This window comes from Papilio machaon, chromosome 21 (genome assembly GCF_912999745.1).
Source record: "Papilio machaon chromosome 21, ilPapMach1.1, whole genome shotgun sequence".
NCBI lineage: Eukaryota > Metazoa > Arthropoda > Insecta > Lepidoptera > Papilionidae > Papilio > Papilio machaon.
In genome coordinates this window covers 6,085,760-6,112,866 of record NC_060006.1, presented here as the reverse complement: position 1 = coordinate 6,112,866, position 27,107 = coordinate 6,085,760, and the positions used below count along the sequence as shown (strand labels likewise).

Here is a 27,107-nt window from a genome sequence, read left to right as displayed (position 1 = left end):
TTCGTATTTTAGATAATTGCAGCCAATAGTTAATAGCCGCAATTTTTAAATTAACAAGAAAAACACAAAAAAAAAAAGTAACCTTATAATCATTGAACCGAGCCTGTTACATTATTGAATACGTTTGTATATAATACTAGTAGTATACTATATGATACTACTAGTTAAATTTATAGCATATTGCTTCGCCAGTAAACATGAATCATGTTATTAATAAAAAAATAAAATTCATAAGTAGCAATTGCTTTCGTTAAGCAAAAATACATAATGTCAAATAATAAGTGCGCCGACGTGACGATTTAAGTTTCTTATTTGTTGTACAAGCGTCTGCCTTTTCTTACAAAAAAAGGAACTGTCAATGTCAAAAAATAGCAACTGTCAGTGTCACAAACAAGCAAAAATATTCTGTTTGTCACATTTTGATTTCGTCGTATTCATGTTTAAATTTTTCTTCTGGATAAATCCCAATGGTTCTAGAAATTGACTAATCGATGAATAAATTTGATTTTTTATTCACGTGATAATTTAAATTAGAACTTGGGAGTTACTGTTTGAAGTCATACAGTGTTTTTGTATTCATGCAGTAGTGTGGATCAGACGTGTTTTATTTTCACGTATTTGTGTTAAAAATCTTAAGAAGATGGAGGCGAATAATTCAGGGAACCAGGTGGCAGGAGCTCTGACGTATCCAGACAGGAATGATGACAATGTGGAGTCAGTTCCCATTCAGCCTCGGCAACCGAGTAACTTGCAGGTACAATTCATATTGATATTGATACCTTATAAAATGAAAATTATCTTTTAAATATTTTTACCTGACTTTCTCTGGTGGGTAATGTTTTTCACATTTATGTTTGTATGAATGTATGATTCATTGTGATCTATTGTAGCCTAAACAGTTGAACAGATTTTGACAAATAGGTGTCATTCGATTTGTATTTTCTCCACAGTGGCATAATGATTATAGTCCATCGGTTTTTTTTAACTAGAAATAAGAACTATATTATTAACTTACTAAGTGCTAATAAGTGTTGTGAATGGCTTATGATACTTTCCAGGGCTTGTTACGCTTTGCTATGGAGGCTACAAAAAGTGAAGACGCTCCAGGTACATCCGAATTCAGTCCAATGGATGATGAGGTAATTTACAATTAATAGATGCTTGTTTTCATTTAAAATGTTACTTATCCTGTATAATACTGTGATCAATTTGTAACTGATGTAATTTAACAAGATTCAGATCACAAGTTAACAAGATTCTTATGATCTTGGGTTGCCACTGTCTAAACAAGAAACATATGACCATCCCCTTAATTCTTTTTACAACAGATAGACATAACAATATGTTTGTATAAAGGTGTTTTAGTAGTGTAATTTCATAGTTAGGATATCGACCCTATAACCCTTGAAATCGCGAATATGTTTTTCACACGTTTATAATTTCAACCATTATCAAACGATAATGATTTTATTATAGGTTAGCACAAACTACACAACATTGCTAAATACCGCATGCTTGTAGACGTATCAGCTCATGAGTTATCATTTTTAGGCTCTCCTGTAAAGTTCATACTTTCGGGGTTACAGCGTTTATGCTTTCCAGCGTCGATATACACAATAATAGTCCAGTCCCGATGGACAACCTCTATAACCAAGAAAAATGTCACAGTCCTTTGGACTCTCACTTATTTATCTTTGACTGTATTGCACAATGTTACATCATTTAAAGCTTTTGCGAAAAAATTGAGCAAAGCAGTTGAGTAAAAATTGTACTTTCAATATTTGCTTTGTCAGAGGAGGACATTTTTGGAGGAAGCTCTTAAAAGTCTGACAGTTGATGTACCTAAGGTGTTGATGGATGCTGTCAAAGTGCTGTCAGATGCGGAGAAGATGAACAGCATCCAGCTGGGTCAGGAACTACCAGATGATGTTGCGGCGGCTTTCTTTAACATTCAAGAGTTTATTTGTGACATTGATGTGGCTAATGGTGAGTTTTATTTTAAACATTTAGGCTTAATGGATAGTTAAATGCATCTAAGATGGTTTATATCTAGTAATATATAGGTGTATAGTTGTTTATCAGAAATACAATCATACCTAGATAAGTGAGAACTGGATAAAGAGAAACCTCTAAAAGTGAGTAAATATCACTGTCCCTTGAATTCTCGCTTATAAATGTGGGTTTGACTGTATACATGTGGGTAAAAATTACTCCTTTCCTCTAACAATTTATCAGTTTGTATAAACAAGTAATTGATCTAGTTTAAATGTGCAATAGTTGTATCTACTATGGTTTACTTGAATTGGGATTAACATGCATTTTATAACAAGACACTACGACTTAGGTTCCTTCGAGAAGCGAGTGTATTATCTTCTCAAAGGCCGGCAACGCATCTGCGATTCCTCTGCTATTGCAGATGTCATAAGCGTCGATAAACACCTTGGTGTTCCTGCTGCTCGTTTGTCGCCTTCTCTTATATAAAAAAAAGAACCTTTAATATATCGCAACAATGAAGCAGTCAATATTTTTCTATTACAGATTTCCACAAGATAGGAGGGTTCTCGATATTTCCTATCTGCCTGAGCAGTGAGAATGCGACGGTGCGCATGGAGGCACTTACCATCTTGGCGGAGATGTGCCAGAACAATCCGTACGGGCAGGCGCGCGCACTAGACGCAGGTCTGATGTACATGCTGGTGCAGCTGGCCAACACCGAGGAGGGCAACTTCCTTGTCACCTGTTTATATGCTATCTCTTGTAAGTTGCATTTTTATACATCTTTTCTTCTTTTATTCTTCTTCTTTACTTGGATGGATATATCTAAAAATGTATTTTGTGTCTGTGAGATATTTTTTTTGTTCATGTTAATTTGTTTATTTTCTTTATGTATGTACTTAGGTTTTGTCTGCGACTTCGTCCGCGCGGAATTAAAAAAAACGCAGTAACGCAGCGTCCATTTTATTGTGAACTTCTGTGACCGAAATGAATTTTAATGAGTCTGAATTATTATTATTACCGACCCGCACTTGGCCAGCGTGGTTGACTATGTCCTAGTCACCCCTAACTTAGGGTAGGCTCCGAGTCCCTCAGTTGGGATGTATTGTGAGCTGATGATGATGAATTATTATTTATCGAAGTGTCATAATGCCAGAGTCAGTTATGTTTATTGATCTATTCTATACAATCAATTAAATTGGAGTGTCTGTATGTATAAAAAAAAAAAAAAAGTTTGAGAATATGATATATTTGTGTGGTCTATAACGTCATAAAAAAAAATGAAAAATAGATGTTGGCCGATTCTCAGACCTACTCAATATGCTCACAAAATTTCATGAGAATCGGTCAAGCCGTTTCGGAGGAGTACTTAGTATTAGATATACATTTTTCAAATATTTAGGCGGTTTGAAACATTTTACCATTCACGACAAGAACACATATTCATATTGTAGGTGCAGCATTTTGGCCTTTAGGGCATTTATCCTAGGGATTGTAGGTTAGTCGCTAAAAGTGATAGAAAAGCTCTATAAAATATTAGAGTGAATGTAATTTTGCAGGTATGTGTCGCGGCTACGGACCAGCTTGCGACGAACTGTTCGCTAACGGTGGGGGCGCGCTGCTTTCAGATTTAGTGCGCAACCCAAACATACGAGTGCGTACCAAAGCCGCCTTCCTCGTCTCCTTCCTCGCCATCAATCATCCCTCTGCTAAAGGTCAGCAGCATTTATATTTAACACTAAATATATCCTGTGATATCACTCTCTTGTTATTGTTAATATCCAAAAAAACCTTTATTCGAATTAGATTGAAAAAGCCTACGAAAAGAATTAGTGATGCAACGGAAGTGTCTTAGCGGAACCAGAAACGGAAACAGATGTCAAAAACAAATTTTAGCAGAAACGGAAACGGATGCGGAAACAGAAGTGTAAATGATATGAAAAATATATATATTTACAAATACACATATATATATATATATATATATATATATATATATATATATATATATTTGCATATAATATATATATATATATATATATATATATATATATATATATATATATATATATATATATATTTGGTAAAAACAGTTTGTATTCGTTTTTAATTTATTAAGGCATTGGATATCAGTGTCCTTTATCCTTCAATGTATGTATTTTTACTGCGCTGCAATAAGTTAAAATACGTGTTGACAAACGAAGGCTTTTAAATATTAAAACCATTTTACAAATATATTTCTTTATTAATACATTCACTGCTGACCACTCGGATCCGAGTGGGTTCCGGGTCGTAAAGTTCCGTTTTATCTCCGTTATAAAAGATGCGGAAACAGAAGCAGAAACGGATGTTGAAAAGCGCGCGGAACTTCCGCACTTGCGGAAACGGAAACAGACATCCGTTGCATCACTAAAAATAATCAAAATGATTTTCGGTTTTACTTGCACTGTCACTTTGAATTCAAACATATAGTTTCGTTACTTGAGCGAGAAATCAGAATAATTTTATTGTACGAGTGAAAGAGATAGCCATATATCGTAAATTTTAAGCGGCCATATTTTCGAGTTTTTTCTCCACTGAAACTATTGTAAGTTATTTAATTTAAGTCAAGTTACCTAATTTGGATGTTTTTTAAATCAAATTACAGAGATCTTTTTGGAGAACAACGTAATTGGAAACATAGCGACATCGCTTGACAGGGGATTAGACGGCAGCACGTCCTGTACCCTGCACGCGCTACATGCACTACTGCAAGGCCAGGAACTCCCTCCCCAGGTGAACGACCCGAAAATCAAATTGAAGAAGGTTCTAGAAAAACTGGAAAACACCAAAGAGATTAAATACGCTGAGTACACAGATGAAAGGAAAGTTTTAAAGAATATTATGAAGATTTTAAAGAACGTTCCAGAAGTTGAAGATGTGAACGATGAGGAGGCAGATAGATAAATACATTGATGGATGGATGGACCGATAGATGGATGACAAAACTGCAGTTTTCGAAGAAATTTCGAATGGAGTGTATGGACTTGATGTATTTGACGACGAGTTTGTTTCTTGTGTAAATGTCGATTTATCTTGATATTAATAAGCATTTATGTCTTTAGAAAATAAAATTTTCTCAATGTACTAAATTTTTACTTGTTTTATTTAATCATAGTTTTGAACATTGTATTATTGATCGATGGTCGATTTATCTTTCACTAGCTTTTACCCGCGACTCCGTCCGCGCGGAATAAAAAAAATAGAAAACGGGGTAAAAATGATCCTATGTCCTGGTTTTAAGCTACCTGCCCACCAATTTTCAGTCAAATCGATTCAGCCGTTCTTGAGTTATAAATGGTGTAACTAACACAACTTTCTTTTATATATATAGATATATAGATATAGATTTCATGTCACCTTCCACGCAATCAATGTCTTGTAGATGTCATATTTGACATATTCCAGTTTCATAGTGAGCTGAGCTGTTTAAAAACATCGATTAAAGTGATAGAATCGATTTGGATTTCAAACATATTTGGATCGAATTTAATTGTTATCAAATATATATGTTTTTCGATTTCTTATAGTATCCTTAGTGTTTAAAAAAATATCTTCACAGACGCAACATTGTAACGACGTTCGATTGAAATAATAAATATAGTCCAACAAGGATATCTAAACTGGTGAGAGAAGACGCTGCTATCGAGATTAGTTCCGTCAGAATATAATTACAGCCGGACTTAGGGTCCTTCAAGAAGCCAGCTTTATCTTTGTCAAAGGTTATCTGTCTTATATTTTATTATTGATTAAATATATAAAAAAAAATTGAAAACGACTATTAATTTTCTTTATTCAAATAACACATTTTACATGTCAACAAAGTTCACTCTGCTCTCTTCTTCTCCGCCATCTCCTTCACCACCATCGCCTTCACCGCCGTCTCCTTCACCGCCATCGCCTTCACCACCGTCTCCTTCACCGCCATCGCCTTCACCACCGTCTCCTTCACCGCCATCGCCTTCACCACCGTCTCCTTCACCGCTGTCGCCTTCACCACCATCTCCTTCACCATCCTCCTCTGAGGATTCAGAAGACTCAGATGATTCAGAGGATTCAGATTCAGGAGTGTCCGGCTCCACAGCCTCTAAGTCCTCGTTCTTCCAGTCGAAGGAGATGCCGGTGACCTGTTCAAACCAGTCGTGGTAATGGCCGGGTCTCACCAAACCTAAAAACATTGAATATTTATTATTAAAAAGTTATCGATTCTCCAACACACAACACTATTCAAAGTCGTTATGTTTCAAGGTCGCTGCGAGTCGAGATTTTAAAATTCAATATCGTTATTATTCAAGGTTACAGACACGCTTACGTATTGCGTATTTGTATGTGAATTTGTCACAAAAACCCGAGTTTGCTTTTATAGTATAACGATTATCTTAATCATTGTCTTCTTTGTTCAGATAGAGTTAGTGTTTCTGTCTTTTTGTTGATACAAGTTTTAAATATTGTAGAATCGGGCAACTGAAGTCCTACCTGAGGGGTGAGGGCTGTTGCAGCCAACTGCGTGACCGAAGCTCACCACTCCTACCATCGTGGGCTTGCCATCAACATCTTCCAAGGTCAGAGGACCACCACTGTCGCCCTGGAAAAAAGACCGAAAAGTTTCAAAAGCTTTATTTTAGTACTCTTCACAGTAATTCAAATTAAATTTAACTTTTTTTGTCTGCGTTAATATTTTTATCAATATACCTGGCACGAAGACTGTCCGGTCTGGTTGTATGCGGCTGCGCAGATGGTCTGATCCTTGATGACGCGGCTGTTGGGGTACCACCGCAGGCACTCCTCATTGCTGACGCCGAGTTGGTACACCCACAGCAAGATCTCTGAGGCAGCACCACCTGCACCAAAAATAGAAAATAAAGCTATTTATCAAGTACTGAGCAAAAATAACAGACAAGTCTACTGTTGTATTGCGATAGACGTTATCTTAAAACTTGAAATTCACGATTACCGTCACTATTGGGTTGCTCTTAAATTATTTATGCTCTTAATTATTACTATATTTAGATATATGAGCATGTTACCGTTCCACAAATCGTCGGTACGTCCGTAGCCGCTGACGATGAGCCTGACGCCGGAGTAGTCGAAGTTCTTCATCTCGCTGTTCTGTAGACGGCACGGCTGGATGTTAGCTGGAAAAATATAACAATTGTTTCTGAAATAGAGTCCTACAGGAATATAGAAAGATAAAATTTCCAATTTAGATAATTTATGTTGTCAAAAGCGCGCTTCTTACCAATTAACTGTGATTAATTATTTAGCAAGAAGTCAATTATAGTAACCGAACCAATTTTAAGACTGACACGATCCTGTTATCAGAATTTGTTGAATCTATTACTCAAATTATGTTAGCAGAGGTCCATGTATACTTACGTCCATAAGGAATTGGACGTTCGAGACCGAGGAGCGCGATGTCATCAGTTTGGACTCCAGCTTGAATCTCGTTGTACTGGGGATGAATGAACTTGCGGGAAGTCTCCACCAAGTACTCGGGCCGGGTCAGGTTGGTCAGTCCAAGCCGAACCACAAACATAACGCGGCTGTGTACAGTCAAAAAATACAATAAAACAGGAATACTAGTATTAAATAGTCGGTTGTACAGTCGCCTAAGTACGCGGTATTCCAGTTACAGAAAATACTGTATATATGGTTTGAAAACGATTGCCACTTTGGAATCTTACACTGCTAGCAAACCATACTGTACCAAGAATATATTAGAGGGCTACCTTAAATTGTCATACATGTAGAAGCGACTTTGTATGGAGGAAAAGGCAAGATTATTACGTAATCAAATTCTTATTAATGTTACTAACTTGGCGAGGCAGTGGGCAGCGGTGATGACCCACTCATGGTGGATGAGAGAGCCGCCGCAGGCGGAGACCAGGCCGTCCTGACGTATATTACGTAGGTTGACTTGGTGGGGGATTTGACCCTCCTTCGCCTCCCATCCGTACACGATCCTTTGACCTGCGATATAATCAACAAAGTTTCACGGAGGTTTCTTTTCTATTGAGGACTTAACACGTTCATTGCCACCGACTCGCTTAGTGAGGCTTACATACAATGGTAGTGGCATGAAACATGTTAAAGAAAACAATGACTAACAACCTATATTTTAAGGTTAGGAATTCAATGATGTGAGTGTGTAAGCGTAGAACTTCATTGCCGTCGCACTTGTATTAATACATACTGTAGTCCTTGATTTGTACAACAAAATTAATCATAATTAAAAAAAAACCGACTGATTGAGGCCCCCTTTAGATAAAACAGCGCCATCTATTGTCTGCGTTTTAAAGAACAGATTTTAACATTTGTAATTTAAACTAAAAAACTGTAATGTTATTACGTAACAATTTCTTATTTTAGAATATTCACGAAATTATCGATAAAAAGATTTAGCAATGCAAGAATAAGTTATGCCGAGTAAGATTGGAACTCGTATTTTTCAGTATTAATTTAGAATTTCACCTCTCACCTCCACGAATATGTTTCGCGTCGGTATAATATAGTCTATGTCAATCCGGAGAAGAAGTCAAATTAAATGATACTCCACTCCTCAAAATCGGTTCAGCCGTTGTAGCTCTAGGCCGTTACAATGGAATTTACATACCTTTTAAACCCCATAGCAACAAACATACATAGTGAGAAAAACATTACTCTTTTACCGTGGGTTTCTGAGACTGTAATCTCCGTATAAAACACATCCCTGTTGCTATCTTTGACAAAACAGAGATAAAAATATATTTTAAACAGAGAGAGACCTTAGGAACCCACGGTTAGTCAGTCGGATAATATTAAGAAATTCACGGCAGTGGAAACTCACGATTTTGATGAACATGTGATGTTTAAATTACCTGCGCGCAAATCTTCGATTTCAGCATGCGGGTCCTGACGACCGATAGGCTCGCACTGGAAGAATCGTAAAGATTTATTGTGGAGTTGCGGTTCAAACCTTTAAATATTTTAATAAAAGCAAAAGAAAAAGCATTGGAAAGGATACAAGATGTATTTTTCAATAATTGTTAATAAAAAAAATTTACTTAAGATTACTTATTTTGTACAAATTAATCGTTCCATTTTACATACTTGTTTATTATATAACTATTCATAAAAAAATATTGCGTAAGTATTGTACAATTTTGACAAGAAAGAATTTGAGAATTAATATTAATATTTATAAAATATAAATAGCCGTTTCTAATAATAAATTCACCTGAGCGACACCCAAAATTAGGAGAAAAGCGAAGAAATACGCGCCCGCCATCTTCGCCGTTAAAAAACTAATTAAAATATAAATTTAATTAATTCTTAAAATAGACAGTTATCTGTATAAATTTCCAACTTCCTTAGATAAAAAGAATTACTAGATAATTAATGATTGATACAGAATTTATCTTAAAACTAAATGAATTAAATGATAAAGATTAACGATTAGAATAAAGGATTAATTCTTAGAAACCTAATTATGTTTTATTTAAATTGATAACAAATTAAACATGATTTTATTTCATTTTTTAGCCGAATTAAAAAAGAAGGAGTTTATCAATTCGACTGTATTTTTTTTATGTGTGTTACCGCGTAACTTCGCCGATTTTGATAAAAAATATTTTAATCGAAAGGAAGTGCTTGCAGATGGGTCCCATTTTTTGTTTTTTAAATAACTAGAAGACTCGATTTTGAATTTAGCTTCAAAATTTGTTGCGAAAATTAGGGACAATTTTTTTCAAAGAGAGACGGCAACGTGTATTTATATATTTGCTTTGTCAGTGCCAACGCGCTATAATATTCAACATGACGTGAATGTAGTGTGTACTTACCTTAAGGTAATTTTAGTAATACAATATTACGTTTCGGTTTCTGGGATTAAGGCTAATTTAAAACATATTGTTATCTCTATTTTGTCAAAGATAATGACAGGGATGACGATTTGTTTTATATAAAGACTTTGGTCTCAAAAACCAACTGTTATACAGGTTTGTTATAAGAAAATAAAAGTCATTTTTAAAATATATAATTTATATAACTAAGTACATATTTTACAAATTGGTTAAGATACAAAAATATCACATCGTTTAATTGAACTAAGACAAAGGACATTCGTATACAAGGTTATGTAAATCTTTAAATCTCGACGATTTTAGTTTAAAGCGACTCACGTAAAACAATGTTATAGAGTTCGTTCACAGCGCGCGTCTCCGACATTTTGTTTTCGTCGCCGTCAGCTGTTGCTTGTAACTAATCTGTTAAAATCGCGCGAAATTCGCTGTTTTTTTCAAGATGGCGGACTCTGTACAGTTGACATTTATTCGTTATGCTTATATTCACCGAATTAAATTAAATTCGAAGATTCACGCTGCCTCGTGTACGAAGGACCTAAATATTTTGATTTAAAACTACATTAAGTATATGACACTAAACATTGTACAAATTCACATATTAATCTAAGTAAGGATAACGAAGGTAAAAATAAGCACCAAAGAACATTTTTAAGTAACAAATAGTAATCTAAATATCACTTGGATTGTATCAAATAAAAAACTTAACTTTTATAAACTAATATATAAACGTCTAAACTTACGTAATCGTCTTGTGTCGGCACCGACTAGTTGATAAAGAGCCCTCGATAGGCTCGACCTAGTCGGTGCCGACACCGGACAAATATGAATATTTAGCCGTTCAATATTATTTTATGATAATTCTTCACGAAAGTTTAAATTATTTAATTGAATTTTCATTTATTTTGACAATAGTCAATAATAAAAAAATGGATTGCAAGACTTCGAAACAAAAAGTTAAGATGTCTATTGTCTGTGATAATATTCGAGTGTGATGCCATAAAGATATTTAAATATATTACATAAAAATATGTACATATCGTTGTTTAGCCAAAAATATATTTAACCGTCTTTATATTTTGTTACATTTTTAATAACGTTTGTTCCCTTTTACTAATATTTTTTTGAGCTTTAATCCATTAATAACAAGTACAAATACAATCAATAAGTACTTTTCAATAATAATTTAAAAAATCATTATAAAAATAATCGCTTAATAACCTTTCAACTAAAAAAAAAATCAAAATTAAACAGTTATTTACAATCTTACATTTAAATAGTTTTTTTTTAAATAACAGTTAATAAGTAATAGCATAACACAAAGTTGAATAGCATAACATATGCTATTAACGCTTGGAAATAGCTATTTATCTGTTATTTCACAGTTATAACCAGTTATTTCTATGAAAATATTTAACAATCATGATACAATAGTCAAAGCGGGTTCGTCTTTTCTTGAAGTTAATATTTTATAGTAAACTACAGCGTCGTGTACTGTAGGGAAAGTGTCTAATTGTAATTGTTCACTTTCTAAAGAATTGTATCGATCTATCATTTCTAAAACTGGACCTGGAATATAATATAAACAAAAAAAAATTAAAAGTCTAAAATAATTTGTCTTGTATGATTTTTAATTTAATATTTATTTAATTTCATGTTTAACAAAAATGTATTTTTATTTCAGCTATTTTAGATATTAGTTATTATTATTGTTTTTTTCTTCGTTTTGGTATAAAAATGGATGATATCAGTAAAAATTTGGTCTTTATCGACTTAAGAATGAATAGATAGTTATATAATGTTTAATTACTTATGTAAAACATAACATGTCGGGTATTTATTGATATAAAATTGAGATAAGAAGATACGTAAGTCATTACAAGATATGACGAAGTTATTCAATAAATAAATTAATATATTTGGCAGAATATAATATAAAACCTACTTAGCACTGAACTCCATAAATGGACTGGCTATAAGACGTAGTATTTTGTGCCTATTTGATTTCCGAAATCTTAGCGCTGATGGTAGCGGTTCATAGCGGTGTGAATTCGCACTTCAACAGGCACGTTTAAATCAGAATGAAGCAAAAGCTGTAATTTCCATGCAATCGCCTATCCATTTATAGAGGTCAGTCCTATTTAGTGAATAGAAAATTAAATAAAAGGAAAATGACACGACAGTTATAATACAGAGGATCTTGTGACATTTTTAGACGTTGACAAGGGGGTGTTAGTCATAATTTACTTTGACTTATTTGTTACTAGCTTTTACCCGCGACTCCGTCCGCGCGGAATAAAAAATAGAAAACGGGGTAAAAATTATTCTATGTCCATCTCCTAGTTCTAAGCTACCTCCCCATCAATTTTCAGCTAAATCAGTTCGACCGATCTTGAGTTATAAATAGTGTAACTAACACGACTTTCTTTTATATATATAGATTTAGAATGACCGGTGGCCACCGGGTCAGATTGTCGGTCTACGAGTTACAAATCGTAAAAATTCATCCTAATACCTAACCTCTTTTGTCAAGATGTTTATCTCCTATACTGTACCCTATACTGTAGGGAAAGGGTTGGAAGATCAAATTACGTTGTTGCTTACCGTTAGCTCCAGCCAGGAGTACAGTGATGCTGCTGGTGGCCAGCTCGCGCTGCACCGCCACCAGGCTGCGGATGCCTGGTGCGTCAACGTACGATAGCGCCGTAGCGTCTATTATCACGCATTGGACCTGTACATTTTAAAACTACAATAAAAAAATGTACATCTGTCAGAGTTAAAAAATTAAATTGCGTTCCATATATCGAATTTAAGGTTCATCAACATAGAAGATACTCTGAGTAATAAAGTTTAAATTTTATAAGGTTGACTTACTCTATGTCCAATAGTGGGGTCCCACTCGAAAGACTCGCTCTTGGTGAGGTTATCCTCTTCTTGTGCGGTGTCTGTGGGCTTCAAGTAGCCGATCTTACGGAACAGCGTCGATCGAAACAAGTTCTTGCTCGCGAAGTTCAGACCGCCACAGTAGTGGAAGATCTTGATGCCAGGAATTTCTTCCGCCTTGAATAAACCGGTTACGAATGGATATGATAATGAATAGTAAGAAGTTTTGTTACATTTAAAAAAAATTAAAATTACATGCAATTTTAATATCATGACTCAATATCGATATTATTTACTACTCTTTGATCACGAACTTATATAATCATTGATTTTCATAATCTGTGACAAAATTTTTGACAGCTGACGTTGTAAATTCAAACCTTTATAAAACAAATATGCAATAATTTCAAGCGACAAATTGAAAAATATAAATATAATAAAAAAAATGTGATTTTAATAAACAATTTTTCAAAATTATCATAAAAGTTATAAACAATAATATAATGCGATTTTTTGCCGACAAACGACTTCCTTACCACGTGAACTACGAAGTCTGCGTATTCGATGTGGCAAGATGGTGGATATTTATATTGATTAATATATTAATTATGTTCACATTGAACTATTTTATAGTCACTATCTCTCAGGACCGGGAAATGGAAGTTCTGAGTCATGGCATGTTGTTGTCAGATTATAATGAATAAATAACTGAACTAAAATATTTGATCACTTGAATTACCTACATAATGGGTACTATGCAGGTACAATAACACCAGAGTTGATAATGACGTCAGAGCATGATGTACAAAAGCTTTATTGGTTGTGTTATGGGAATACAAAATATAGTTTTCTGCAGTGGTAGCCCGCACTAAGAATACTTACAGCTCTGTATCTCTTAATATCCAGATACAAGTCGGTGTCGAGAACGCGGCCGAGCAAACAGGTGTAGGGCTTCTGAGATCTACAGAACAGCGTGCCCACACTCGCTAACAGACCCGCCGCCAGACTTAAACACAAATTTAACTAATAATTAATTAAAATAAGGCAGATTTAATAATACTGAAGAAGAATGACATATATTAAAACTTTTATGCTAAACTAGCTTTTACCCGAGACTCCGTCCGCGCGGAATAAAAAAAAAAGAAAAGAAAACGAGGTAAAAATTATCCTATGTCCTATTCCTGGTTCTAAGCTACCTGCCCACCAATTTTCAGTCAAATCGATTCAGCCGTTCTTGAGTTATAAATGGTGTAACTAACACGACTTTCTTTTATATATATGCTAAATGTCATTATGGAAGAAGCCAATTGAATATTACTTCCTTGTGTGTTGAAAAAATATTCGCAGAAATAAAATATATTAGTTTAGTAATCATTAGATTTATGTTTATGTTACACATTGTGGGTTTCTGAGACCAAAATCTTCATTTAAAACATATTATTATCTCTGTTTTGTCTAAGATAATGACAGGGATGATGATATTTTTTATACAAAGATTTAGTCTCAGAAGCCCACGGTTAGTACTCTTTAATAACTATGAGCTTCAAATATGATATATTGTCATCCCTGTCATTCGCTTTTGTAAGACAAAGATAACTATCTTGAACTCACCCGATGTCAATGTTGATGAGAACAGTGGTGAGGAAAGTGACGAGCCACACGATAGCGTCCAGTTTACTTAGTTGCCAGAATCTGACAGAGATAGATATAAATTAAGATATTTATATTAATTACTAACTTTTACCCGCGACTCCGTCTGCGCGGAATTAAAAAAAACACGTGATAAAAAAGTTCCTATGTCCGTCTCCTAGTTCTAAGCTACCTACCCATCAATTTTCAGCTAAATCAGTTCGACCGATCTTGAGTTATAAATAGTGTAACTAACACGACTTTCTTTTATATATATAGTTTTTTTTTACTTCATAAGAAACATTTAACAGAACCAGTGAAACACAGCGACCACACAGAAGACAGGCGTGAAGTGGAAGCAATTCCGCTTATAGAGAATGGTGCCGTTGACCTAATTTGAATCCCCTTTCCCTTCCTACTCCTTGTTAAAAGGAAAAGGTAGGAAGAAACAGAGAACGCATAGGAAGGGGAAATAGCCGCTAATTGCGGATGTCTATTGGCAGCGGTCGCTACACTATTTCAGCGAATTCAGATGGCCCCTTGTTAGTTTGCCCTCTTGTGATATAAAAAATCCAAAAGTCAGGACAAAGTGTGAGTGACAATAACATTCTAGGTTCAAACTTAGAATCTAGACTATAGAAACTAAAGATTTAGGAAGAATAATTTAGTGTACGAGACGTGTACTAACTTGCGCAGCTCTTTGACCTGCATGAACATTCCTTTTAGAGAGACGACGATGATGGAGGCGAGCACACAACGCGGCAGCTGCTCGAAGAACGGTCCGATCCACAGCAACACGCACAGGATCAGACACGCACTTACCACAGTCGTCATGCCCGTCTTACTGCCCGCCTGACACACGCACATACACATTTCACAAATACCCGCACGCAAAATACCAGTCCCAATAAGGGAGTTGTGGAAAACATAGCCCTTCCTATTAATACAACTGTGGCATCAGCTCATCTATGTATCCACTGAGGGGCTCAGAGCCTTCTTAAGTTAAGGCGACTAGGACATAATTAACGCTTGCCCAGTGCGGGTTGATTTCACACATATCTTTGAATTTCTTCTCAGATATGTGCAGCATCACGATGTTTTCCTTCACCGTAAGAAAGTCGGATAAATCTAAATACAATGTATTATGTAAATCGAAAACCGGAAAATATATTAGTATATGGCAGGATTCGAACCTGGACGTTTAGATTTCTGTCTGGTCCAGCCAGCAACGCTCAACAACTATGTGTTATAGTAAAAAATGGGTAAAACTCATGTACAGTTCAATTGTCGGTACCGATTAGTTTTTGTCGGCCCTTCCAGAGATTATTGAGCTGGTTTCGAGTTCGCGATTTAAAACTAGTCGGTACCGACAACAGACTTAATGTGAGCTTAGTTATCTAAACAAAAAGTCTTTAATCCTTTGTCTACATTCGTTTTCGCTTCTGTGCTATGAATTTTGAAGATTTAAAACCAAATGGTGTAAGTAATCTTTGGGGGAGGCCTATGCCCAGCAGTGGGCATAACGAGGCTGAATGGTGTAAGTAAGCCGAGAGTTACCTGGTACTGTATGTAGGAGCGGGACAGACTGGCGCAGATTGGTGCGCATGCGAAGAAAGATCCGAACACGTTGCTTGCACCCTGTAAAAAATAAAACCTTTAGGGGTGTTTTACATATTTTTAAATTAATAATCATTCAATTAGGGCCAAGCATGAAAATTTTTCAGAAATTATTTTTATGAGATTTGTCGATGACATTACGAAAAAGAATATCGCAAATATTCGTAATAGACCTTCTGATCTAAAACAAGTTGAATTTAAATAATGTCTGATATCCTATTAACGTTTTCCTAAAAAAAAAATAGGTCAGATGCAGAAAAAACATTACAGCGTTTAGAAAAAAAGAAGGTGTCTAATATTTATAAATATACATACCAAAGCAAGAAGTTCTTGGTTCGCATCTATTTCATATTTCTCTTTGGAAGCAAATATTAAAGCCATAGACATGGATATAGTGTAGGTGACCATCGTGATTGTGAACGCGTCGAGTGCCACAGACGGGAACAACTCGACGGGCGGCACCTCGGGTACTGGTAGACTGGGGAATTTTAATTGTATAGAAATATTATAGTCTGCGTCTACTTAATACGTTCTTTTTTGCAACCAATAATTATTTGTTAAAGGTTACTTTATCATTGAAATTATCCTCGAATATAAACAAAGCTTATTTCGTAATTATATCTAGCAAATACAGACCTAAAAAAATTGTGAAAAGCAAGAATTTTTTTATTGCCTAAGAGAGTTGTTTAAAAAACATAGCTTATAACACCCGCGGCTAGTATAGCTTCCTAACTGAAAAAAATTTCAAATAGTTCGGAGCCTATTCAATGCAAACGAACAAGCAAACAAACAGTGAAATCTTTCCTCTTTATATGCGAATGTTTAAATGGATGGATGTTTGTTAGAAGGTATCTCCAGAACGGCTAAATAGATCTCGATGTAATTTGGGATAGATGTAGAATATAGTCTGGAAGAACAGACGGAGTCGCGGGCTACAGTTAATATGAGTATAGATTTGTAATTTTTTTTTTCACTATTCTTCACGAAAACGCTGGAAATATGATATAGTGTACTGTTTGACGTCTGTCTGTGTATAATTCTTATAACTTGATTTTGAACATTTTGGAATTAAGTGTTAACGAGTGTTACGTCGAGTGTCATATCTGAGAAAAAATTCAAAGACATTTAAATTCAAGCAAATTGCAACAGGTAAAGTCTATATATCTACCCTGTTGGTATATTTCCGACGAGTGTTATCCCGAACTGTTCCTTGAGGCTGCCGAACCTGGAGACCAGCGTGCCCACAACAATCGCCAGCAGCTCCACAGGAACTGGCACTCTACTCAACTTGCTAACTATCGGCTGCAAGTGGATATACGGTTACAATCAGTAGGGTATTTTCTTACAATGCTCCCGAAATTAAACGACAGGAGATGAGCAGATCCGCATTGAGACAGGGTGATGTAATGAAATATCAAACTTTATAACCTTCAAGACTTCGTTATTGAGTGCGATGATGAGGCAGGTGATGACAGAGATGATCACCGCCGCCCAGTTCAAGCTAGGTAAGTTCTTCACCACTTCTATAACTGTCTGCAAACAACCAAACAATAAAGAATCAATACATTTAGTAAGTACAGTCGCTTTCGTTGACAGTATTGCAGTTAGAGCAACAAAAAACTTAAACTCAGCGTTTTTTTCAAATAAACTCATTTAGAGGTTAGACAGATTAGTGATAGAGGTTAGTGATAGAGGAATACAGGTTAGTGATAGAGGTTTACATAATATATCTTGATGTTCGGGATATCGCACGAGTCACTGCGCAGATTCAAATTTCTGGTGCACTGCGCAGTGCGCACATGACATTGAGACACCGCGATATTTGAAAAAGCCGTACCTGCAATAATTGTCGCAAATTTACCTATTCTGGCTTGTAACATTTACTCTGAGTTCTGACAGCTGAAACACACTGTACAAAAACATATTTCCTCTACTAAAGATCAAATATTTTGTATAGGCGTTTCAGCAGGGGAAACGTTGACTTACTAAGACAACTTTGTAATTCGGTCCTGTTTTCCTGATCTTGACACCGAAGAGATCTTTAAGCTGAGAGGAGAGCACTTGGAATGAGGCGGCCGTCGTGAAACCTGACACCAAAGGTTCTGACAGCAGGGTGGAGACAGCCCCGAGACGTAACATCCACATTATCACCTGGGGAAAAATACTAGCTTAAGGTCTAATATTTTTAATAAGTAGTCTAATTATCTACTTATTTTCAAGGTCAAGCCTGGGCTGAAAATTAAAATATGGCATTTCTTTACAAACCTGAAAGAATCCAACAGACAGACAAACTATGCTTAATACTTGTAGTGGAGTGTACTGCGGAGCGGCTATAACGCCACCTGAATACAGATACAAAAAAAAAACTAATTAAAAAAAAACTTTGTTAAAAGTTGAAATTTTCGTAAATACACTAACCTGTCGTAACATTTGCTGTTGCATTTAATAAATTAACGTAATCAGGATGAGTCGAGTATTGAGTAACAACCTGAAAACATAAATTAAAATTAAAATTTGCATACCAAAGTAGCAGTGTTTATTTTTTGAATTCAAGACAAAAAACTTTTTATAGACCTGACGATATTCTTTTTTATAGTTACTAGTATGTTATACCTTTCCCGCCATCAGGCAAGCGACAGCGAAGGTTCCCATGGAGACATGCGGCGAGGTGCCAAAGATAACGTAGATCAGAACTGGGAAGAAGGCCATGTACAGACCCACAATGGGCGGAACTTCTGCGAGCAACGCGTATGCCATACCTTGAACAAATAGATACATTTTATAGTTTTTACCATGAGGTTATAGTATTCGATACCAAGACTTCATATCAACTGAATAGGAGAAATACGACAACAGTAATTCGCTTAAACTCTATCTGCTTAAAGAGAAGTCTTTGCGCTTACTTCTACTATGTTTTTCAACCTAATAGAACATAGGCAATGCTGACTAATTTTTCTAAGAGACCAAGAAGGATGGTAATATTATTTTTATTCGTGTTTAGGCAGTAGTAACTCAGAGTATAGATTTTCAACAGTGAGGAGCAAGACAAATGAATAGTCGTATTCACTCTTCTAATGTATCACATACTAGAGACGTACCCTGAGGTATATGCATGACTGCAGTGGTGGCGCCAGCGACAAGGTCGCCCACCAGGTCGCGACCGGCACTGTACCGGGGTAGCCATCGCGCAATCGGTACAGAGTTGAGCAGGCATTCGCCGAAGCCACAACTCTTGACCGCCTTCTTGCAGCGATAGCTCACTGTAAACAACACAAAAAAAACTAAGGTCTTCTGTTAATTACGAAGACGTTGATGGTAATTGCTAAAAGCTTTACCATATTCTTGATTTTTTTTATTTTATTAGAAGCAATGTAAGAAAAAAGTTTCTATTAGAGTAAATTAAGGATAAAGGCGTAAACTAGAGGTCTAATGTTTCGTTTGAAAAGTTATCTACAGTAGATATTGAAATTCCATTTTTCTTCCTTCTTTATCGCATATAAAAACTATGATAACTCGTCTCTTCGTGGTTACTTCTCTACCACTGTAAAAATCTATTCATACTAGAGTAATTTCTTCGGTATACGTACAAGGCTTATCGGGTACTTGGTAGTCGGCGTCCTTATTCAGCACATCCTGCTGATAAACCCTCCGGACTACATTAAACTGTTGGCTTGGTCGGGATGACAACCTGAAAGAAAAATACAATAATAAATTTCAAGTAATATAATAGTACCATTATCTTCTGTTAAAATTCTCAATGTAGTAGACTGGTCTTAATATCAGACTTAAAGTCTACTGTTAGGATAGCGTTTGACTCTCCTTAGAACGATTTTCCTTCACTATGATATCACTGTCTAGAGTTATTTACAGTTAGCAGCATTTCACTAGCCAACAGAATACTCTATACTAGATTTTTTTTTACAGTGAAAGCCTAACTTAAATGGGGAATAAACAGTAATTAATGCAAATAATGTCTGATCTGATATATTTACAATCATGTCATGTTATGTCATCCTTTCTCGTCGTAAACAATTGAATTGGGTCAGTGATGATATATGTTTGTTTTTAATATCAAATGAGAAAATTTTCCAGTATTGATAAATCAAGTACAATAAAGTTTTAACACAGAGTAAGATATTTAGCAGTACTGAAATCTAATAATTACATAGAAATAATATTTAACATAATATATGAGGGTGGAGGTAGCCACTAGTTGGTTCTTATTTGATCAAAATATCCAAAATTATTTGTAAGAAGGGATTTTTCTGTAATTGGAACACCGAGAAAGGTGGTGATTGTACATTAAAGGACGTTTATTGCCTACCCATTTACATAAAATGTCTCGCTCACAATGCAAAAAGGCCGATAATTTCATATAGGAACATATAAACGTGCTATATTATAGCTCATACGGTAATAATTTTGTGTACGAGTGTTAATGGCTAAGGGATTAAGCACTTGACTTGTTATCTGCAGTTCCTGGTTTCGAATCCCGCCATGTACCAGTGTGTTTCAATTTACATATGTATCTGACGTTCTTACGGTGAAGGAAAATATTATGATGCAACCAGTACATATCTGGGCCAGTGTGGTTGACTATGGTCTAGTCACCTCTAACTCCGGGTAGGCTCCGAGTATCTCAGAGGAGACATTTTGTGACCTGATGATAATGATTCGATCACAAGTGGGTAGTGAATTTGATTCTTTCATTACACATATTATATAGCCTGCTTATAAAAGTACTCAAGCCTAGGTTACAGGCAGAGATTACAGATTTCCAGTAGACCTGATGTAAGTATAACATGGACTTGCCAATTATTTTCGGTGTCCTCATGGTCCAACAATGGTTCACATTCAGTGTCATTGTCTCTGAAGTCACGGTCGAAGAAAAGCAACGTCTTTCTAATACGCATTGTTGATTCAAGTTATTATTTCCTCTAACATTTAATGTAAACTATTATAGAATTTTTATAAAGTTATATCCTTCTTTGATAACGTAAAAAAACACTCTGTCGATTCCATTTTTTTTGAGCCAAATTACTTTATCAAATGTGTGTATTCATTGACCAAATACTTGTATTGCTATCTCTTTTATCTTCTATATATATAAAAGAAAGTCGTGTTAGTTACACCATTTATAACTCAAGAACGGCTGAATCGATTTGACTGAAAATTGATGGGCAGGTTGCTTAGAACTAGGAGATGGACATAGGATAATTTTTACCCCGTTTTCTATTTTTTTTTATTCCGCGCGGACGGAGTCGCGGGTAAAAGCTAGTTCTTTATAAAAAACAGAGACAATGAATTGTTTTGTTTGTGTTTGGGCAGTGGCAACACACGTAACGTATGCAGCAATCATGAAATATTTGTTAATATTGTGTGGACGTTTTATCATAAACCCCCCTCCCCTTCCCCGGCGACTCCCATGCTATTATTATTACAGGATAAATTTTCCATGGTTTTTATTTGTTTTACCTTATGGCTACAAAATCGTTACAATATTGTATTACAACTAGCCGATATCCGTGGCTTTGTTTAACGGAATTAAGCCGTTGGTTCCCATCGCCGAAAAAAAATAATCTGTGGTTTTTTTTTCAATAAGAGGACATAACCTTTCCATACATTACTGTCGCCCGCAACTCCATACGCGCGCAATTGGAATTAAAAATAAACTTAATTAGTAGCCTAAGTGTTCTTCTAAGCAATATACTACATCTATGCAAAACTTTAGAGAGATCCATGCAGCCGTTCTGGAGATACGTTCAAACAAACATCCATCCTTACATACAAACATTTGCATTTTTAATATTAGTAAGTATTATTGAAAACGCATGGTCAAAAGCTTTTATCGTCTTTAAATTTCACGGTATAGCACTTTTATTTCTATGAACTTACTGAAATATTAAATGAACGTGAATTTTTTTTTATTTTAAATAATTGTTGTTTTATAGATACGTCAATAATTTTGATCAAGTATAATTGCTTTAAACATTACTGTAATAGTGTTGTCGACACAAGGTTAAATTAACTTTCCTATTAGTTGAAGTTTGACGCAATTTCATTGTTGCAGATAAATCTAACAATCTTACAGTCAATTATTTTTTTTTATGAAAAACCTGAACACTTTTTTTTTGCAATTAAGTATACATAAATACATACGTTGGATAATTTATTCGGTTGAAGAGACACAATAATGTACGTGAATAAATTTGTAAAGTAAAACGAGTTACTTTAGGATCCAGGGACGTTATAAAATCATCTTACTTAATATTATAAATACGAATGTATATATAGATGGATGGATGTTTGTTATGAAGTATGTACAGAACAGCTAAATGGATTTAGAATGTAGGCATAGATGTAGAACATAATCTGGGAGAACACGGAGTCGCGGGCAAAAGCTAGTTGCATTAAAAGATCTTTAAACTTAGTTTGTTGCTTGAATCTCTTCGCTGAAGAGACCACGGTCCTTTTATCGGTCAAGTTAAAGTTATCTTGAATTGTCATAAGTACGAAGTTGCCAGGATTTATTTGCCATATTGAAATATAATTATATAAAATATAAACTACGAAATAAACAATATTTTGCACTTAAAGCTGTATGAAAGACACTTGTTAATATAGTTTATATTTTAAGGATAAAGCATTTCTTTACTAATAAAAATTTCACAATAACGAATATCAACTTTAAAAATATATTTTTAGCTAAGTTTTATGTGTATCACATAATTTAATTATATCATATTAAATATTCTATAAATACACAAAGTAAACCCACAAAAACGTTCAACATATTGCACTTTTTCTGTAAAAAAAAATGAATCGACAGAGCTGAACAGTGGCTGTATTGCCTTTGCCTTTTTCACAATTTTCAAAGTAATTAAAAAGAAAAAAAAAACAACTGTCACATTAATCACAAGACGCGGGAAATGCAGTTTAATTGGTAACTCGACGTGTATTTAAAGGAACGATTTGTACGGAACTGTAGTTGTTGTTAAAATTCAATGAGACGTTTGATAACACAAAACGACGCGCATGGCTGCACAACTATTGGTAAATTATAAAAAAAATATCTAACACTGTTCGCAGAAATCTTGCGATTGAATATAACTGTTGCACGCGACTCCGTCTGCGAGGCATTAAAAAAAATTGTAGCCTTATCTATGTTAAATTTCAGCGAGATCCATGCAGTAGAGAAGATATTTTCTAGAAGAGATGTCTTCTAACAAATATCGATTCATCCATACATACATCCAAACATTCGCATTTATAATATTAGTAAGATACCGTTATCTCTTGCGTTCTCTTTGTAAGATCAGAGACAATCGAAAACGGCAATAGAAACCCACTATGATTTGCTAACGTTAAATAAATAATTGTAGAACAATACATTCCTGACATCTGATATGTTATTTATTCAGAAAAACAAATACCATTCAACAAATAATATATGGTGTAGACACAGAATTTTCTGTGAGCGCGTAATAAACGAAATATCGTAAAAAAATAATCTCAGTGCTTTCTTTTCTTAACATCGTTAAGTCTAGATTTTATAACACGACTTTTGTTTGTAACGAATTTTTATCGACCTAGGAGAAAATAATATATTGAGACGAAATAAGTTAATCAAATTTTTAGTAGAAAATAAAATTCAAATAATTTTAATTAGCAAAGATTTAGTACCCCTGACCAGTTATCGATACATTGTACAGTCATGTGAAGAATTCGATACGCCGTATTACGAGTTAATTAAAGGGTTACCGTTTTAAACATGTAAATTAATGATTACGTCTATAATGTCGTCTTAATTTTTTTTTATAATAAGTTATTCGTTAAGCCGTGATACTTTAACAATGTTACCGGAGGATTCCAAACACCTGATTATAAACTTTTTGACGTTTCTCCTCTTTGAAAAATCGAAATAACAATAGCTTCAGAAGTAGTAGTAACAAGATGTTGCCGAATGGGATTGCTCGTTCGTTGCAACTAGCGTTGCCAAGAATCCCGATAAAGCCGGACATAGGTAGGCCTTTTAATTGCGTGTCCGGCCAAAATAAACGGCCGAATTATCCGGCTTTTTTTAGGCTTTTTATATTTCCCAAACGAGAGTGTACCTATTAATACTGAGACATAATCCTAAATAATATAGGGTATCCGACCTTTCTACCCAAATGTCCGACCAAACTGGCTGGTCTGTCCGGCTAGTAGGTTTGGCGACCTGGCAACCCTAGTTGCAACCTTAGCCTCACAGAATACAAGCGAAATAGAGTAGAATATTTTATGCATGTGTGAGGTGCCGAAAATCTTTCTTAAGTCATCTTCCCTTTCCTAGTCTTCTCTAATAAGTAAAGATGAAATTTAATTCAATATGATGCTAATTTAATGTCTATGTTTATGGCAAGTTGTATTTTTTGGAAACTAAATTAATAAATAAACAAAGGCTCTAGGCCAGGGGAGAAAAGTAGGCGGTACCCATTGAAAAACAATTGTAAAATGTCTAAAATAAGTTATAAATATTTATTGGATACATCAAATTTAAAATAATTCCTGATTGTTTAATTACTACCTATTGATAAGGGTGTCTGGGTCAGTGACCTCTTGTTGTCAAACTCTCACGATAAGTTACAACTTTGTGTAACTTTGGTCTTCAAATAAATGATAATTAATATATTAAAATTTTCTGTTGTATAGTAATAGTAATTAACGTTAGTAAATTTGATAAATGTGTACATTATGATTTATTCGAAATAACGCCATCTATTGGCACTACTTAGTACCGTTTAAAGCATTTAGAGATCTGGCATCGATTTTTCTCGAACTGCTAATTTTGTCGCTAGATGTCAGTAGTTGTTCTTCATTTTTAAAAACATAACATCGCGACCAGAATTTCTTGAGAAGAAACAAATATGTATATAATAATTTAATACAAAAATTAGTAGCATATCGTCTCACCAGTCACCAGACAAAACAACAAAGTCTAAATACGTTTCAAGCATTTCTATGTGAGGTCGTGGTTTTTTCAGAGTCCAATTGCATAATACGACTATAGGTGTTTCCAAGGTCGGCACTGGGCTAGGCACTGGCACTGATGTAATGACTCTAGGCAACGGTGGCAAGAAGTACCAAAAAGCGAAAAAAAATTGGTAGATACCAAGTGGGGGATTTTTTATTATATTAAAATGTGTGGTATTTTCTGTATTATTTAAAGGGCATGCATTGTCTTATAGGCTAGTCTTATCACTCACCATCCATTAGGATTAAGTCTCTCCTTCTCCCACTCTTTTGCTTCGTTCTTCATTGTCACTTCACTTCACTTATCTTTAGTCATAGCAACGTATTGCACTTGATTTTCACTAAAGTACTAATTTAATAATAAGACAAAATGTTGTAATGATTCTAGATAATGTAAAGATCAATTAGATTTACGATATGAACTGACTAGACGTTTTTATATGTAATTCCTATCATCCACAATTAATGTATGGTTTTTAGTTTTTGTGATTGAAATAGTCATGATTTTTTCAATAGAATAAAGATGTGACTGCAGATATTATTTTATTCCTATAATTTCTAAAATCATACCAAGAATTGGAATTGCCTTAAGTTCCTTGATACAGCATCAAGCCTTGTATATTGAAATCGAATCCGTCCCTGTATACTTTTTAATCTGGTTCAGCATATTGGCTAATATAAAAGAAAGTCGTGTTAGTTACACTATTTATAACTCAAGAACGGCTGAATCGATTTGACTGAAAATTGGTGGGCAGGTAGCTTAGAACCAGGAAACGGACATAGGATAATTTTTACCCCGTTTTCTATTTTTTATTCCGCGCGGACGGAGTCGCGGGTAAAAGCTAGTTGGCTATAAGTTAAAGAAATCCTTATGTTTAGATATTAAATAAAAGCACATATTACTTTTTAATATTAATTTATCATTCATTATACGCATGATCAGCACGAGATATTCGATATACATCTTATCATTGAAGTGCTTTGACAAGATTGTCACAGTTATCGAGTTGGACGCACTTTGTACGTCATCAAATAGGCCTTATGTTCAAAATGTCATAATACATTTCAGCATTATTATAAGACTAACTGTCGCCCGCGACACTGTCCTCGCAAAATAAAAAAAACTATAATAAGTAGCCTATGTGTTCTTCCATAAGTAATATTGAAATGATTGACTTAATGTATATATATACTAGCCGTCGCCCGCGACTCCGGCCGCGCGGAATAAAAAAACTTAATAAGTAGCCTATGTGTTCTTCCAGACTATGTTCTACATCTGTGCCAAATTTTATTATGAACCGTTTCGCCGTTACGGAGATACCTTCAAATAAACATCTATCCATCTAAACTTTCGCATTTATTATTAAGGTAAGATATAAGGAAATTAAACCTTTAATGTCATCATAATTTTATGGTGTTATTATTAATTCCCACGAAAACATTCTCAGGTGTAATTCTCATACAAATGCACTGTATAATTTGCATTAAAATAATTGAATTACAATGCAAAAAATTGCATAAGTACGTCAAAAATAACATCAAGGCAAGCGCTTCAAATTAACCTTGTGTTACAGGAAAAATTATTTCACTCAAAGATTTATAAAATCAAGTCATACTTAGTACCAGTCAAGCCATAAGTTAATGTCTTAAACCTCGGGATCAATGTTCGATATTTTGCGCCTTATTAATAACACCCAATGTAATCGTTACCAATTTTCAAAATAAGAACGAAAAACATTAAATAATAAAAAAATAGCCGACTTCAAAAAAAAACAATCTCAAACAAAATGCACTCAAAAGTAACCTAAAAAAAAACAATTTCAAACAAAATGCATTCAAAAGTAACATAAAAAAACAATTTCAAACAAAATGCACTCAAAAGTAACCTAAAAAAACCAATTTCAAACAAAATGCACTCAAAAGTAACATAAAAGAACAATTTCAAACAAAATGCACTAAAAAGAGACAAAATAATGTCATGAAAACTCTCTAAACTCTAGTATTTAGAAGTAGGGGCTCAGTTTTCCGCAACTCCACGATAAGCGCGTATTTTGCGTGTCTCTAAACTCTAAAGAAAGTTCTCTTCCTTCTTGT

At 34.7% G+C, this 27,107-nt stretch overlaps 3 protein-coding genes across 4 annotated transcripts in view; 1 reads left to right on the top strand and 2 right to left on the bottom strand.

The window, feature by feature from the left end:
- The first annotated feature begins 421 nt into the window (after positions 1–421).
- Positions 422–5,082, top strand: LOC106712986 (hsp70-binding protein 1). The gene is made up of 6 exons (XM_014505684.2): positions 422–754; positions 1,059–1,139; positions 1,794–1,986; positions 2,539–2,757; positions 3,555–3,710; positions 4,643–5,082. The coding sequence occupies exons 1-6, from the start codon at positions 641–643 to the stop codon at positions 4,939–4,941; spliced, it is 1,062 nt and encodes a 353-aa protein (XP_014361170.2). The 5' UTR covers positions 422–640; the 3' UTR covers positions 4,942–5,082.
- A 726-nt stretch (positions 5,083–5,808) lies between these two features.
- On the bottom strand, positions 5,809–9,347 carry LOC106712971 (collagenase). The gene is made up of 8 exons (XM_045683191.1): positions 9,251–9,347; positions 8,892–8,946; positions 7,851–8,004; positions 7,411–7,577; positions 7,062–7,169; positions 6,727–6,875; positions 6,511–6,619; positions 5,809–6,202 (listed from the first exon to the last, which is right to left on the bottom strand). The coding sequence occupies exons 1-8, from the start codon at positions 9,299–9,301 to the stop codon at positions 5,844–5,846; spliced, it is 1,152 nt and encodes a 383-aa protein (XP_045539147.1). The 5' UTR covers positions 9,302–9,347; the 3' UTR covers positions 5,809–5,843.
- Positions 9,348–11,213: 1,866 nt separating this feature from the next.
- LOC106712999 (solute carrier family 26 member 6) overlaps positions 11,214–27,107 on the bottom strand; it is a 30,593-nt gene continuing 14,699 nt past the window's right edge. Inside the window, exons 2-18 of one of the 2 annotated variants that reach the window (XM_045683142.1) lie at positions 25,247–25,397; positions 19,589–19,689; positions 19,100–19,261; positions 18,615–18,760; positions 18,420–18,489; positions 18,267–18,343; positions 17,988–18,152; positions 17,430–17,534; positions 17,170–17,303; positions 16,317–16,479; positions 15,942–16,022; positions 15,073–15,236; positions 14,367–14,447; positions 13,638–13,761; positions 12,747–12,932; positions 12,477–12,603; positions 11,214–11,441 (exon numbers count right to left, since the gene is read on the bottom strand). In XM_045683142.1, coding sequence (XP_045539098.1) covers positions 11,293–11,441; positions 12,477–12,603; positions 12,747–12,932; positions 13,638–13,761; positions 14,367–14,447; positions 15,073–15,236; positions 15,942–16,022; positions 16,317–16,479; positions 17,170–17,303; positions 17,430–17,534; positions 17,988–18,152; positions 18,267–18,343; positions 18,420–18,489; positions 18,615–18,760; positions 19,100–19,261; positions 19,589–19,689; positions 25,247–25,299 — 2,088 coding nt within the window. In that variant the 5' untranslated portion in view covers positions 25,300–25,397 and the 3' untranslated portion in view covers positions 11,214–11,292. The remainder of the gene's footprint in view (positions 11,442–12,476; positions 12,604–12,746; positions 12,933–13,637; positions 13,762–14,366; positions 14,448–15,072; positions 15,237–15,941; positions 16,023–16,316; positions 16,480–17,169; positions 17,304–17,429; positions 17,535–17,987; positions 18,153–18,266; positions 18,344–18,419; positions 18,490–18,614; positions 18,761–19,099; positions 19,262–19,588; positions 19,690–25,246; positions 25,398–27,107) is intronic. The other variant, XM_045683143.1, reaches the window with a different exon arrangement.